The sequence below is a fragment of the Vulpes lagopus genome, chromosome 14, assembly GCF_018345385.1.
Source record: "Vulpes lagopus strain Blue_001 chromosome 14, ASM1834538v1, whole genome shotgun sequence".
In the NCBI taxonomy this organism is placed as follows: Eukaryota; Metazoa; Chordata; class Mammalia; order Carnivora; family Canidae; genus Vulpes; species Vulpes lagopus.
The window spans coordinates 13068600-13085029 of NC_054837.1; the positions used below are offsets into that span (position 1 = coordinate 13068600).

General features: G+C 54.6%; 2 protein-coding genes across 4 annotated transcripts in view; one reads left to right on the forward strand and one right to left on the reverse strand.

Annotated features, from left to right (window-relative positions):
• The window catches only part of DUSP18 (dual specificity phosphatase 18), a 19168-nt gene extending 12403 nt beyond the window's left edge, over nt 1-6765 (forward strand). Inside the window, exons 3-4 of one of the 3 annotated variants that reach the window (XR_005983718.1) lie at nt 4218-4373; nt 5387-6765. The gene's annotated coding sequence lies outside the window, so the exon portion shown is untranslated. Of the gene's footprint in view, nt 1-4217; nt 4374-4718; nt 4832-5386 lie in introns of those variants that run through there. The other 2 variants (XR_005983719.1, XR_005983720.1) reach the window with 2 other exon arrangements.
• Nucleotides 6759-13368, reverse strand: SLC35E4 (solute carrier family 35 member E4). The gene is made up of 2 exons (XM_041728514.1): nt 12030-13368; nt 6759-7722 (listed from the first exon to the last, which is right to left on the reverse strand). Exons 1-2 carry the CDS (start codon nt 12646-12648, stop codon nt 7289-7291), a joined length of 1053 nt encoding a protein of 350 aa, XP_041584448.1. The 5' UTR covers nt 12649-13368; the 3' UTR covers nt 6759-7288.
• Nucleotides 13369-16430: the final 3062 nt, after the last annotated feature.

Here is a 16430-nt window from a genome sequence, read left to right on the forward strand (position 1 = left end):
AGAGCCATAGTTCCAATGTGAGTTCAATTTTTAAAACTTTGGCAATGTAGTTTAAATCTGTCCTAAGTTTGTGCCACCCAGGGACCGGTCTGAAATCTGGGTGGACTACCTAGTTTATGAGTCAGACTACCTAGTCTGAAACTCATTGGAATACTGTTGAGTCAGATCCATTCATGGAATCTAGCAGTTCATATGGAAGGAAACATACCACTGTACCAGCTCTTGACCTAAAATTAAGTCTTAGGTACTTTCCCAGCTGCCACTGCCATTGCCACTGCCGCTGCCCTGAGTTTTAACAAGTATCAGGCCTTCCTGGGGGGCAGGGCAAAAGAAGAGAAAAGGGGGGAAATTAAAAGGGTTTCCCTTACTTTGTCCTAAAGTGGCCCTCCTTTTTACTCTTCAGACCAGGAGGACAGGGCTTTTTGGAGTTTTTTTCTTCCATGCCCAGGCACAGTTCCAGGAGTCACACTGCCTTTGAGACCAGGCCAGGAGATACAGGAACAAAAAACAAAACAGGAAGCTCACCGCCAGATTGTTTATATTTCAAGTTCTGATTCCCTTTCCCAAACCACCTGCTACCATTTCATTTTCAGAGTCTTCAGAGAGCTGCTCCATCCGGTCCAGTGTTTTTAGTTGCATTTGGGGCAAGGACAAATGATGCTCACTCTACCTTACTCAGAACTGGAACCCTAAGAAGTTTATTTTTAAAAATATATGCCCATTTGTAGAAAAAAGAAAACAAATATGGTCCATCTATAATACTAGTTTGAAGCAATAACCAAGTCCACATTTTGGTACAGTGTGTACATTTACTTCCATGTATTTTTTTCATAGTTGAGGAGATATAATTTTGGATCCTCCTATTTAAATCATTCTTTTTAATTTTCAGAATTGGTTGTGGTAGGACCAAGATTTCATATCCTAAGCAGAAGAGGTGGAGATTGAGGGCTCTTGAGAGTGCCCAAGTCCTTTTCCCAAACAGTTCACTCTGTTCTTTCAGACTCTGTAGAGTGGCCCTTTAGTCAAACAACCTAGGAAAGTAGGTCATATTGAAGCTTTAACATAATCCTGTAATAGGGGAAGAATGAAATGATCCTCACAGCCCAACACCCTGTCTTGGAGCAGGAATTCCAGGTCACTGTGATTTTATGAGCCTTTCACTTTCCCACTTTCAAAGTCCAGAATTTCTTTCTTTCTTTATGATGAATTAAATGAATTAAATTTGGCTTGAGAGTTTCTGTGAGGTTCATAATACCCTGTCAGGTAAATAGTGACACGCTAGCGGCCCTGGGGACTTCCCTGAACAGCCTCTGTAAGATGGTGATCTCCTTACAAACCCCAGGGACAGGTCGCTCTTGACCCTAGAGCACACAGTCCTGCTTACCTGTACCTGGGACGTTTCATCCAAAAGCCTTAAGAACCCATCAGCCTTCACCTCTGGGCTTAGAACCAGTATCACTTATGAAGCTTGAGAGGGAGCCAAGAGGTGGGTTTTCATCCTGCTTTGTGACTTCAGTCAGACCCTGGAGTTTTTCTGGAATTCTGTCTGCTGTGTAAACAAGAGTCACAATGGCATCTGTGGTGACCCTAAGAATGTCACAATGGCCCAGCAGTTTAGCACCCCCTTCAGCCCAGGACGTGATCCTGGAGACCTGGGATCGAATCCCACATCGGGCTCTCTGCATGAAGCCTGCTTCTCCCTCTGCCTGTGTCTCTGCCTCTCTCTCTCTCTCTCTCTCTCATAAATAAATAAAATCTTTTTTTTTTTAATAAATAAAATCTTTTAAAAAAATGTCACAATGGCATCTGTGGTGAGCCAAGAATGTGTCCCACAGACCTCCAATTACAGAAAGTAAAACTGACCAAAGGCTGTGTGAAATCTATGGGCATGTTTATGCTGAGGCGAGACTTCCCTCAGACTCCTTCTAGCTAGTTCCTGAGCACAGCAGGGGTGCTAAGGCAGACCCATTTCTGGGAGACTTGGAGCTTGTCCCGTGGGCTTCTTTGGCTTAGGGACGCCGAGCCTTCCTTGGAGCGCAGCGTGATCAGGACCACTTTTCCCAGCCTTGCTCCCCTCTCTCCTCCACTCAGACTCTGGCTCACATCATGGTCTGACAGCTCTCCCAGCCTTCCCTGTCCGCTTCCCATTTTCTGTCATAAATGTTTGCCCTCGGGATCCCTGGGTGGCGCAGCGGTTTGGCGCCTGCCTTTGGCCCAGGGCGCGATCCTGGAGACCCGGGATCGAATCCCACATCAGGCTCCCGGTGCATGGAGCCTGCTTCTCCCTCTGCCTGTGTCTCTGCCTCTCTCTCTCTCTCTGTGTGTGACTATCATAAATAAATAAAAATTTAAAAAAAAGATTTAAAAAACAAACAAAAAAAAAAAAAAAACAAATGTTTGCCCTCATAAAACCCTTGCACTTTTCCTTCCATCTTGGTGCCTGCGTCTCAGAGGACCTAGAGTAAGCCACCATGCTGCCCACCTCCCAAAGGTGCCAAGAGACACCCAAGAGCAGAAAGCTTTCAACACATGTAAAAGCCTCTTGCCACAAATGTTTCTAGATGTCCCCTTGACAAAACATTTGTAATGCTTTTCCCCTGAAAAAAATATATTTGCAGACTGAGCTGGGTGGGGGATACCCGGCTGGCAACTTCTGTGGCAGATGCTCCTGGGCCAGACCCTACAGGTCCCCATAACTTCACAGCTGGCTCTGTTCTCTAGAGCAGAGCATGGAGCAAGAAATGGCAGGATCCCAAGAATTAGGAGATGAAGTCCTAGCCCTGCTGCTCCCCCCTTTGCATCAGATTTTTGCTATGGCCTGAATATTTGAAATTCATATGCTGAAAACCTAACGCCCAAGATGATGGTATTAGGAGGTAGGGACTTTGGGAGATAATGAATGAGGTCATGAGAGTGTACCCATCATGAATTGGATTAGTGTTCTAAAAGAGGCCCCAGAGAGCACATTGCCCCATCTGCCATGTAAGGAAACAAAAAAGTGACCCAGAAGAGGCCCCATGCCCCATCATGCTGGCACCCTGAGCTCCAGAACTGGAAGAAATAATTTTCTGTTGTTTAGGGCAGCTCCGGTGGCTTAGCGGTTTAGCGCTGCCTTCAGCCTGGGGTGTGATCCCACAGACCTGGGATCGAGTCCCACGTGGGGCTCCCTGCATGGAGCCTGCTTCTCTCTCTACCTATGTCTCTCTGCCTCTCTGTCTCTGTGTCTCTCATTAACAAATAAATAAATAAACCTTAAAAAACATTCTGTTGTTTGTAAGCAAGCCAGCCTATGGCATTTTGTTATAGCAGCCTGAACAGACTAAGATCTTCATCTTGGTTCCTCCTCCTCTTTGGGCTCCTTATATGTATGACAAGGATTAAACTAGATTTGTGGCTTTCAAACAGGGCTTGTGGGAAATTTGGCAGATGTGCTTCAGTGGTGAGGGGTTTCCTGGTTTAGCTAAGGTGCTTCAGCTTCAGCTTGTTTGATATTGGGTTCCAACATAAGATGCATGGACAGGGTTCTCACACCAAACAAAGTTACATACAAAGTGAAATGCCCAGTCTAGGCAGCAGGTACTCCTGCACTGGAATCTACCCAGTTGGGATGCTGGCAGTGATTAGAGGAGGGAGGGGCACATGATGGTTGTGGCTGTCAGGAGGGGGCAGGAGAAGGCCTAGATACTGGAAGGTTCCATCAGGCACAGGGAGCAAGGGTGGCCTCGTATAGCTGAAGAATCATGGGGAATGGGCTTGGAGATCAGAGCATCCAGGGCTTCAAATACCAGACCAAGGAGCCCAGACTTTCTCTTGTCTGCAAGTGAGGAAAAGAGAAAGCAGCCTCCGGCCCTCTCTGAGCAAACATTTGCCAAGTGCCCGCTGTGGACAGGATCCCACAGCAGAGGTGCGGCAAACAAAGTCCCACCTGGAGCAGGAGGCCCCATGGCCCCAAGCTGTGTGCCCCTCAATCATTCAACAAACATTCACTGATGTGGCCAGCCTGAGCTAACCTCAAAGATCCCCTCCTCTTGGTATTCATGCCCTTAGGATAGTCAAAGTTGGAGGGCCCATACTGGATAGGATTGACCCATCTCAGAGAAATGACAGTACTAGAATTACATAATAAATGAAGATGTTAGAGAAAGGAGTGTGACTTCTGAAATTGGGTCACAAAGGACATTGTGGCTCTTTGCTTTTTTTCTCACTCACTTTGATAGAGGCCAACTACCACCATGTCATGAGGACACTCAAGATGCCCTGTGGAAAGGCACATGTGGCAAGGAACCAAGGCCTCCTGCCAACAGCCATGTGTATGACCCATCTCTTGGAAGTGGACCTTCCAGCCCCAGTCAAGCCTTCCTACGACTACAGCTGTGGGTGACGTCCAGAACTATTCCACTAGGCCACTCCCAAATACCTAATGCACAGGAACTGTGAGATACTCATGCATGTTGCTTTAAGCTGTAAGATTTGGGGATAGTTTGTTACCCCAAATCTATACAACTGCTGGTACTCTGTGTTGTGCCCACAACACTGTCCCCATTGTCCTCTGGACCTATACTACCTCTTCCCTGATCTCGCTACCTCCAGTCAATTTCCCCTCCATGTCGGATCCAGACCAAACTAAAGGGCCACTATCAAGAAACATTTATTGAACATCATGGCTCGCCTGCTCAAAATCTCCCATGGCTCTCCACTGTGTTTTGTGTTCTTTCCAGGAAGTATTGGCAAATGAGCAGGGGCAGTTCGATGGTGGAGCTTCTGGCATCCCTGAGCTGATTTGGGAACAGAGCAGAGAGCAAGAAGAGTCCTTGTTTGCTCTGGCCCCTGGAATGACAATCCAAGGGCCCCCTGGGGAGGTAGGGAGGGGCCCCCTCGCAGCTGGGGCTAAGACAAGGCAGGAGCTTTGTTCTGAATCCACAGTGGCAGGATGCCCAGCACAGACCCAGCCTCCCCAGCTTCCTCCAAAGCCCGGGCAAGAGGGTGAGAGCTGGGGCATCCCTCCCACTGTGCTCTTAGAGCAAGTCCTGGGGGGCTCTCAATGTGGATGGAAGGCTGGGTAGGAGGGAAGTGGCTAGTATGAAAAGCTTTTGGGGGAAGCTGAGGAACCCCTTGGGGTTTCTGTTGTTACTCTGCTGACATTTCTTGAGGACCTATTAGGTTTCAGGCACTATTGCTAAGCACTTGCCATACGTTAGCCCACTGCAGCCCCCCAGAGCTAGACAGGGTTAGGTCCTCTACTGCTGTGCCCACTGAACACACAGAGGCACAGGAGGAGAAGGCCCTTGCCTGGGGTCACACAGCTTAGACACGCTGGGGGTTTGAACCCAGGTCCGACTCCCTGTTCTTGACTAGTATTCTCTTCCGCCCACTCTACCCCTGCCAGGTACTGTGCTGGTGTTGGTGAGACAGCGGTGAGCAGGACAGCTGCCTTGACCCTTCCAGAGCCCGGTCTGGCTCTGGTCGACTAGTTCTGACAATGGGATGTGCTCAGCGCCCTGCCTGAAGTGTGGGGAGCTTGGGTGACCTTTCGCTGTGATTCTCAAGTCAGCTTCGCTTGGAGCAGGGCAGTGGTAAGGGTAGGAAAGCGCTTCCCAAGGAAAGTGACGTCTGTTATCCTGAAGAGGCTTCCCAGCAAGGACTGGGTACAAAGATTGAGGCTCGGAGAGGCGGAGTGACTTGCCTGAGACAACTAGTAAAAGGCAGAGCCTTAAGAGGCAGTGGCCTGGGTGGGAATCACCTGCTAAGCCCTTCCCACCAGTGATTCGAGCAATGCCCACTCCTGGTGATGCTGTGACACCAAGAGAGGCCAAACAGGTCACACTGTGAGAAAGGATATAAGCCCAACCCAGAGGGAATCTCCTCAATACTGGATAGCTCTAAGTCTGATGACAAGCCAGCACCCAGGTCAAGCATGACTCCAATTCACCCTGCCCTCCCCTACAACCACCAAGGGCTGGCTTTGATCGGACAGGGCTTGGGGGCAGTGGGGCAGGCTCACCCTTCAGCCAAGCATTCCATGGGGGCCCAGGAACCAGGACGCAGGTGCGAGAGGGAGGCTCCTGCTATGGCAATGAGCTCCCTTGAAAGAGAAAGGGTCCTGAGTACTAATGAGGCTCTGCACCCAGAGACATCTAATCTGTCCTGTCTGGCCAGGCCTCAGAGTGGAGGTTGGAAATGCCCAGGCTGCACAGGGACAGGGCTGGGCCAGCGGCATCTCTGAGTCACAGGCAGGGTGGGTAGTGAGTGACTCAGCCTGAGCCCACTTCCCCTCCGAAAGGCCAGCCTGGGTGGAGACCAGGGCCAGGAAACCCTGCGCCTGTCCTTCCTGGGCTGGGTGCCTGAAGGAAGGTGTTGAGGATGGAAGGTGGAGCCCGAGGAGAAGAGAAGCAAAATAGGAGCCAGGTGAGGCCGCAGGGGCCAGATCTTGAGGGTCCTGTGGTCTGGGGCAGGAAGTTCTGTTTTGTCCCCAGAGCACTATAGAGCCCCAGAAGCTGTGTGTTTTAGAAAGAGAATTCCAGAGCTGTGTGGAAGGTGGAGTGGAGAAGCCAGAGCAGAGCAGGGAGGAAGCCACCGCCACCATGCAGAAAATGAGCAATGGCAGCCCGGCCAGTGGAGGGACTTTAGAGAAGGGGACCCAGACAGGGCATGATGGGCAAGGGAGGATGTCCTCGTTTCTGGGGGAGCAGCTAGCGGCCAGGGGGCTCTGAGCTCTCCCTGTATTTCCTTGGCTGTAACCCTGAGGAATGACACAGGTATACAAGCAAAAATAGTTTATTTGAGGATGGAAGACCCAAAATTGGGGGGCCCAAGGGTGAGGCTACAGCAGCTGCCTGGAGTTGGCACAGATGACCCCACTCCCCAGGGGATCCCAGCAACAAAGAAGCCCTTCCTGGGGCCCCCTAGCTGCCTCCCCCACTTCCTGGAGGGATTGTGCAATCGCCAAGAATCATCGTCGTCATCAGAACATGGTGAGGTTTTCAAAGTTTGGCCAGCAATTTTTGCAGTAGTAGTTGATGCTAATCATAATAATCAGTCCGACAAGCACAGTGATTGTGCCAGGTCTGGACCCACCATCCAGTGGTGAGTGAGGTCTGTGAGGAGAGGCAGGCAGGGACAGGAAGTGGTTCTCTCTGGGAGGCAGAGCCTCCAAGGTGGCCTTTCCAGAAGGCCCCCCTCTCTCCCTTGGCTCCAGTGGCTGCCGGCTCTCTACTTTTCCCATGGCCACTGGCCAACATTGGATTCAGGCTAGGGTCCGTCCCAGGGAACCCAGGTGTTCCCCTAGGTCTCAAAGACCTTTGCCAGTCTGGTCCCTCCGCCAGGGGTGCCGGCGGGCAGCCCAGGAGGCCACGAACTCGCAGTTGTGGTAAAGGAACATTCCTGAAAGGGTGAGTGCAATGCCCACGTAGCTGAGAGCACTGAGGCGGCTGCCAAATAGGAGTCGGGACAGGACGAGGTTGCCCACGACAGTGAGGTTGCCCAGGACGTGGACGGTGAGGGCAGAGGTGAGAGCCAGCAGAGAGAAGCTGGCCAAATTGTAGAGCACGGACAGGAGGCAGCTGAGCAGGATGCAGGCCCAGAGGTGGGAGTTGGTAGGAGTGGGCGGGGGTGCCACTCCGGCCTCCAGCACCAGGGCCGCACCTGCCAGCAGGCAGAAGCTGGGCAGCGAGGTGGCGTACAGCAGGGTCACCGCGTCCAGCCTCTCCTCCTGCAACAGGGCACCTGCAACCAGGACAGCAGCCATCAGCACCCAGAGGGAGACAACCCCCCCCACCTGGCCGACCCAGCATGGGCTCCGGGGCCCAGCACCCAGGAAGCCTGCCTCAACCCCTCAGCAGAATTACTGGCTCCTGCTCCATAACACGAAGGTCAAGACTCCTGTCACATCACCTGGACTGTGACCTGTACTTAACCTCTGTGTCACCTGCAACGTTGGGTGAGAACACCTAATACGTAGCATTGTTGTAAATATTAAAATAGATGACACTTAGAAAGCCTCTATAAGGTGAGTGCTCTCTAAATGTAAAAAGGTAAATAAAGGGCAGCCCTGGTGGCTCAGTGGTTTAATACCGCCTGCAGCCCAGGGCATGATCCTGGAAACCCGGGATCGAGTCCCACGTCAGGCTCCCTGCATGGAACCTGCTTCTCCCTCTGCTTGTCTCTGCCTCTCCCTATCTGTGTCTCTCATGAATAAATAAATAAAATCTTAAAAAAAAAAAAAAGGTAAATAAATAAGCCGGTTATCATCCACTTCAAACCACCTTCCACATGCTGAAATAGTCATCTGCTTGTGATAGCCAAATGATCAATAAACACAAAAGTGGTTCCCCACCCCCCCAAAGTCTTCGGGGGCTCCCCAGGCCCTGGAGAAAAATCTCTTTGGTTCTTAACCAGCTCGGAAGGCCCTGTGCCAAGTGACCCTGACCCACCTTTCTTGGTCTCAGGCCTTACTCACCCACCCGCTACCCCACCCTGCAGCTCCCACCACCATAGGGCAGACAGACCAGCAGAAGGTCAGCTCTGCCAGTTACTAGAAGAAAAAAAAAAGTTTTATAATAATAAATTGGAGTCAAATGGTAGGTTCATTCTTTGCTTCATTCACTTATGACCCCTGGGATGATGGGAGAATAAGAAAGTCATTGTTTGCACTTGGCTGTCACTCACTGTTTATAACTGATCTGCAGCATCTTTTGCTACTAACACGAAGGCTTGTCAAGATGAATCCAGGACTAAGAGGAAGCCTTTTAGTTTTGCATGGAAAGAGGATCCTACCAGCTTGCAGATGTGTGTGTGCGTGTGTGTGTGCGTGTGTGTGCTTAGACATATTATGACACAGCTGTTCACAAAGGAAGCAATGCCCACCTTCAAAGTCAGACAGCGCTCCAGTGAAACGATAGTATCTGCACCCTGGTGATGCTGTTTTGGGGCCCTCTCCAAGCTTTAGTGGAGAGAGATGAGTAATTGATCTAGGCCCCCTCCCAGGGCTCTTGGAGCCTCTGTGCATTTTCTGACACACGATTTCCAAAGAGCCACAGGGGTGCTTACTCATAGGCCAGGAGAGGAAAACCGTATTTCTCTCTCGGTTTCATTTTGATGTTTTGGCTTTGTTCTCTAGGCAACAGTCCCTCTAGCTCAAGCATTTCTAGAAATGAACAGATAATTGGAATGCCTCCTGCTCGTTCACTCCAAATTTAGCACTATTACAAGCAGCATGTGGCTTATACATTAGAGGTCCCATCACGGGAAGGTGTTCAGGTGAATTTCGCCCACCGTGAGGCAGCCAGGCAGGAGGGTCCTAACCTCCCCACCACCCCCAGCCCCTTCTGCATCCCACCCAGCCCTCTGCCTCCCCTTCCGGCCCTCCAGGGAAAGAGCAGTGATCCTCTGCCACAGGCCACTTACTCCATTTCCTGTCCCCATAATGATCCCTCCCCTGCCAGCCCCACCAAACCCTCTAGTTCAACCTCTCCTCCTCTAAGGGCAATTTTGTTTCAGCACTGAAAGCACCCAGGCTTCTGCCCCTACAGACAAAGGTTCTCTAGACCCTCTGTTCCGTCGGCTGCTGGCTTGTTCCATCTTTCTTTGCTCCTGCACTAGCTGTGTAATATCACGCATGTCAGCCTGTGTCCTCATGTGTGACAACACCCCCCACCACAGGAGGGTGCAAGGTGCTGAGCTCAGGGCCTGATGCCCAGTGGCAACCGCTCACCACGGCAGCTGTCATGATCCTCCCTGCCGCTCCTGCTGGCTGACATCCGTGCCCTAGCAAGGCCTGCTTCCCACTCCCAGAATGCCCTCTCCTCTGGTCTCCCAGGAAGAAGAAACTGCCCACCCCGCCCCCACACCTGTGCCCACCTTGATTCTAGAACTTTTCTCCCACCAGTATAGTCTCTGCCTCTGAGTGCATCTCGCCACCAGCCTGAGAGCTCAGGCAGGGATCAGGTCAGGCTGCTCTCGGATGCAGGTGGGTAAAGCTGAAAGCAAGTTCAGCAAGCTGGCACCTCACTTCCCACCCTTTCTGTGAGTGTAGCCCCACCATGGGCCTGCAAGTGGCCCAGGTGGGAAAGAAGCTACTGGTCCTGCCCTCGGCTGCCTGGGTAATCCTCTGCCTGGACTCTCACCCCTACCCCCTCGAGTCTGCTCTCAGGAAAGGAGCTGGTACCTGCCGTTTACACTCTAGTCTGAAAATGCACCCCTGGAAGTAGAAACCCCATCTTATCAAAACCCCATCTCACTTCCTGGCTCCAGTCTGTTCCTCCCCATCTCTGCCAGGCTCCCATCTCGGCTGGTGGGGCCTCCAGCCTCCTAAGCTCCCTCCTTAGCATCCATGGCATCCACGTAGCCTAACCAGCTTGCCACTTCTGCCATCAGAGCCGTTAATAACCCAACCACTTAAGGGAGTACCTGCCTGCGCCAGGCTTCAGGCCAGGTGCTGGGGAGGTGGAGAGGCCGAAAGCCATTCATGCCCTCTCAGAGCTCCTATCTGGTGGGATGCAGATAGGTAACCAAGTGGCTACAATACAGACATTCAGAGCTGTGATGGGAAGCAGAGGGTGCAGTAGGAGACTGGAGGAAGCACCCAACCCACCTCAAGGGCCAGGTGCTTGACACTTGGGAGAGAAGGAGGTAGCTGGCAGAAGCCAAGAAAGAGACCAACACCAGGCACCCCCTGTGCCTGAGGCCTGGGTGAGAAGCAGGCGTGCTGTAGGCCTGGAGGCTGTGACCCTGCCTGGGGTGGGGGTGGGGGGGCAAGAGGTCAGGTTTCCCACTGCCGACTTAGGCCCAGAGCTCTGGCCCAAGCTCAGCCACCAGCTCTCATGTAACTGGAGGGCAAAAATAGAACAGAGCTTTGGTCCTGTCTCAGGGCCCAGGAGGACGGGGACAGGGCCTCTGAGTCCTGGCTCTGAAGATGCCAGGACAGGCCTGAGCTCTAACTTCCACCTTCCCTTTCCTGCAGGCTGCCCCCAACCCCAGCCTAGCATCCTTGGAGCCCCTCCTCCTCCCAGGCCTGGGTCACAGATCTCAGAGCTGGAAGGGAGAGAGAGCAAGAGGCCCCTGGAACTCCATCAACTCCAAACCTCCTCCTCTGAACACACACAGGGAGACTAAGGCCCAGATAAGACCCAAGGTTGACCAGCAAGTATGAGCAAAGGCGTGGCTGGATCCCAGGCCTCTCCATACCAACTGGGCACCCTGCCCTCCCCCACATCTCCCTTAGGTTGAGGCGGGGGGAGTGGGGGCACTGTGACTCAGATGCCCCTTGGTAAGACAGAGAGGAAGGCATCTTCTACCCTCAGTGATTTAGCAGGGTCTCAACCTGGAGCTTCCACATCACCTTCTGCCCAGAGCCCCCCTGTCTCATTTCTTTAGAGGTCAGGTGGGGCAAATTCATGAACTCTAGGTCTCAGTTCCTTGGACCATCAAATGAGAAAGAAGGTTGTGGTTGCCATGGCAATTCAAGGTCAACACCCAGCATAGGGCCTGTTACACTGCAGCTCCCAGTAAATATCAGCCCTTCTCCAGACTTAACCAAATCCTTCACCTTCCAAATCCCAGCTCAAGGTCCCTCCCTCTTTCTCTCTCTTGGGTTCCCATGATCTGGTGTTCCTGTGGGTCCAGAGCCTTACACCACATCACATGGACAGCATGGAGTCTGACTGCCTGGGTTCAGGTCTTGCCTCTGCTGCTCAAGGCCACATGACCTAGGGCAAATCTCTCTACCTGTCAATGGGGACAGTATAGTGACTTCCTTCATCAGAGCAGTATAGAGATGCAACAAGATAAGCGATTTGACAAAACATGAGACAGAGATCAATGGCAACTACTAAATATTGGTTGGGGTCTAGAGCCTAAGTTTGGGGCCCAGAATTCTCTGCCCTTTCTGAGCCTCCATTTCTGCCTCTTCCAAAGTCATGGACCTCCGTTTCTTCATTTAGAAAATGGGATAATAGCCATACTCTTCACAGGGACATCCAGGCCACACGCCTACCCCAATCCCCACATTCTCAGCCAGTGACCCAGGCACTCACTCTGCTGAATGGACTTGAGGCCACGGAGGCAGGTAGCAGCCAGCAGGAAGCCACAGCCAGCAGGAGGTGTCCGGAGCTCCCCAGCCAGGCTGCAGGCAGCCCCCAGGCAGAGTGGACCCATGGCGGCAAATTGTAGTGGGTGGTGGCGACGGCCGAGCAGCAAGGCTGACAGGGCCAGTGTGATCAGTGGTGTGGTAGTGGTGGCCAGCTGTGCCAGGTCCAGGGGCACCGCGCTCAGGCCCACATTACCACAGGCCATCGAGGTGCCGAAGGTGAGGCTGAGCAGCAGCACTTGGCGGCGAGTACGGCTGGGCATGGGGCGCTGTGCCCCCCAGTGGCATGCCAATGCTGCTGCCAGCATGTGCAGTGCTGAGAGCAGCAGGGGCCGACCGAAGCCATGCACGGTGAAGATCCACTTGTTGAGGCTCGACATGCTGGCTCCCGCTAGCAGCCACACCAGTGCTGCCACTGCCACCCGGGCCCGGCCAGGCTGCCCAAGGGTCCGGGGGGTGTCAGGGGGCCACTCAGGGGACCCAGCCACCCGAGCACCACTAGCCACTGCCACTGCCCCGGCTGAGGTCATCCTGCCGTCATGGTGCTCCAGTGGGCAGCGACACATCCGTACCAGTGGGTCTGGGGCAGGAGGATGGCTCCCCAGTGACCAGCTCTGGGCCACCAGAGTCCCCCTGTGGGCCAGGCCGGATCCCAGTTCCCCAGATCCTGGGCCCCGCCTCAGACAGGTGAGGGCACTGCTTCTGTGGCAGGCCTGTGCCAGCCAAGGTCCAGGAGCTATGCCGTGTCCCTGGCTCAGCCAGGGCAGAACCCAGGCCGCGCTGCTGGGGTGCCGGGCTCTCCGGGGCTCAAGCCTGGCCTAGGAGGCTGCGGCACCTCTGCCCAGTCCCAGGTGAAGTCCCCACTCTCCTTCCCGCTTTTAAGCCCCTCCAAGAGGAGATGGAGTCTTCGTTCCTTTCTCTCTTCGGTCCAGACCCCGCGACCTACTGCTTGCTTCGGCCGGGCCCAGGCCTGGCAGGGCGATCGGGGCACCAGCTCCCGGGGCGTCCGGCGGTGTCCGGTGGTCGCGGCTCGGCCGTGCGCTCAGGCCCGGCGCCAGCTGACACCCCGCCCCGCGCTCGGCCGGTGCCAGGCGGCGAGCTGGGCTCGGCTGGTTCCGGCGGGGCCTGCGCTCCGGCTGCGGCTCCGGCTCGGGCTCCCGGGCGCTCCGGCTCGCGGCGGCGCGGGCGGCGGCTGCGGCTGCGGCTGCGGCTCCGGCTCCGGCTCGGGCGGCAGCTCCCGCCAGGCTGCAGCGCCCCCGGCCCGGCGGGCGAGGCCCCGCGCTCTGAGGCCCCGCCTCCGCCGCCGCCGCCGCCGCCCGCGCCGCACCCGGAAAGTTGAGCGGAGCCCCCAGCGCCGCCCCCGGCCGGGCCCCGCCCCCGGAGCCGGAGGGATGTCTCGCCCCGCCCCACGCCGCCCGCTCCCAGCCGCTCCTCCACCCGCCCCGCAGGGCCTCCCCCAGCCGAGCCCCCCGGCGCAGGGGCCCCGCTGCCTGTCCCCGCTGCCCCCCATGGAGATGCGGTGCGGGATCGGCCCCTCTACACCCCGCGCCAAGGCAAGCCCCCCATGGAGACCAACACTGGGCGGGGACAATGCGGTGGCCTTCTGAGGGAACCCAATAAAAGCCCCAGCTACAAGAGACTGCATCTTCAAGGACCCCCACCCAGGGACCCTCCCTCATCCCAGGACCAATCTTGGGGTCGCCCGATCTCTGGCCACAGCGATTCCCTGGGACCTCAGCATGTGGAGGAGCTGGAGCACCGGGCCCCTTAAGGCCCCTCCATAGCCCTTCCCTATTCCCAGCACTTCCTCCCTCTCCCAGCCCAGGGCCAGCCCCCTCTAGGCAGGCACCGAGAAACTGAATCACCAAGGCCACCCACATTTGTGGAAGTGGGGTACCAGCCAGCATCTATCCCTGGCCAGCAGCCCCTGTCCCGTCCCCTGGGCACTCAGCTGACTCAATAGCTGGTCTTTCTGGGGTCTGCCCTCTGCCCTCAGCCCTAGCAGGACAAAGAGCCCTGGGTGGGCTGGGAGCCAGAGCAGCTGCCACTAAGCCCTTGCCCCTGCCTGGGTCTCTGCTTTCCCATCTGAACGACAGATGCTCTCTGAGCTCAGGGTTGGGTAAACCGCGCACGCCAGAGCGGAACAAGCGGATTGGGATTCCGGGATGGACCCTGGAGTCTCTGAGCTCGAGTCCCAGTGCGCAAGGACCAAGGTGGAATGCCTGGCGCAGGCAGGTGCCCACTGCCAGCTGCAAGCCTCTTTCCTGACATCGGGCGTCCTTCCCCGCGGAAGCTGCCCACCAGAACACGGCTCACCCTTAGCCTGCTGTCTGCCAGCAAGTCCTGATGACAGCAGCCAGTCCGGAGGAACAGGACCTCAAAGGTCAACCACTTAGCTCGGTCCGCGGCGCCCCCTCGTGGTCAGACCGCGGGATGACAAGTGTACCCCAAGCCCCCTCATAATCACTGAACAAGATCTGTGTCCTCCCCCCACACCTGCCCCCAGCTTCACGGGAGACCTGCTGAATCCCAGGCTCTCTGGTGGGCCCAGGAATCTGAATTTTTCCATTTGCCTCTGGAGATTCCGATGCCTGCTGGAGCCTACAAATAGCTGCTTAATAGCCCAGATTGTAAGGCAAAGGATCTCCAGATCAAGGACTAAAATAAAGGGTTTTTAGACAGGGTTTCTCCAGAAAGGGTTGTGGGAGAGAAACTAAGGCAGCCAAGGAGGCAACTTCCCTCCCTCCGTATTTCCTGAAGAGGAGGAGTCAGTGCCACCTAAGGGTTATATTCTTTTTGAGATTTTGTCAATCTTCCAGGAAGTTTCCTTTAATTAAAATAATAATAAATTAAAAACTAGTAAACACCCTGACCTTCTCAGTGCTGAGTTAGCAGGGAGTGGTAGGCAGTGTTTACAACTCCTCCAAGACTGCCACAAAGCAGCTCCTACTTGCCCTGCCTCATAAGGGGTGGGCTATGAATAATGAGCATTAATCAAGATGAGGCCTGAGTGGGCCATGGTGGGATGGAGGGAGCTGCCCACACTGCAGTGGGGGGTAAGGGGGAGGCTGAGGGCACAGCTCAAAGCAGGGGTTGTGCAGCCTGAGTGCTGGTGAGGGATTCAGACTATGTCTGGGTTACAGAGCCTCAGTTTTTAACCCGCCTTGACTTGTAAGCAGCAAGACTCTCCACAGGATATTACCTTGTGCAAAAATGGGGGCAGTGGGCTTCTTCACTGTCCTTGGGGTCAATCCAAAAGCCCAGACCTGCCCAGAGCAGCCTTCCTTTCCCACAGACTCAAATCCCTCAGATCCGATTGCTGCTCTTTGGAGTCCCAACCTGCTATGGGAAGTGGGTGATTACGGGAGGGACTCCGGGAAGCACCAGGAGCAGGAGAAGAACCCATTTCTGGCAACTGGGCTGCACCTCTCCTCTCATCACTGCATCAATCACTTCACTGCTAGGGCCTCCATCAGTGATACAATCTCACAGGCATGAGCATGCTAAGCAAACCCTGGCGCCATCTCATGGAGGGGAAGGGGAAGTGGTCTGTCTGGAGGTCTAAGCTAAATGCAGGCTAGACACAAACCTGGTCCCCAGTCCCCAGGAAGGGCCTTTGTTTATCAGTCTCTTACTATGGGGCCCTGCACCAGACATGACAGTGCTCTCACCACACCCCTTCTTATGGTCCCAGCACATTATGCCAGTCTGGACACCTGGCCCAGAATCTGCAGGTGGGCTGGGCTGGGCCAGGTGTCCCTGGACCCTGAAAAAGCAAGAGGGGGCTGGGGAATTGAACTGGAAAGTGACAGAGTCACTGCTACAGCCACACTCTGAAGTTGACATTGGAAAGACAAAGAGAATAGTGAGCACAGTGGAGGGAAGGGAACTCGGAGTCCCAACTTCCGTTTCTCTCTCACCCTTGGTTGCCCCTGGGATGGTATAGACTGGGTTTTTTCAGCAAACATCCATTGATTTGAGTAGGATTCAGTCATTTCCCACTCCTCAGAGCCAAACACACCCCAACTAAAACAGTCCCTTTGGAGGGCAGATCAATCACAACCAGTTCATGACGCGCCCTTGAGAGCCCAGTGCAGGGGCTTCCCTGAAGTTCTTGTCCACTCTCCCTAGCCTGGCCTGAAACCTGCCACTGCCAGTCTCCTCTATGTGGGAAGGGCCTGTGGCTTCCTCACCTGGTGTCTCGGGGTAAATTACCACAGCCTGGTAATATGGTGGCAAGTACCTGAGGGCTGGGGTCAATGGGGGAGGATCTGGGATCAGCCACCTCCAGGCTGTGCAACCCGAGGAAGGCCTCAGACCTCTCTGAGTCTCCACCCTTCTTTGAGGG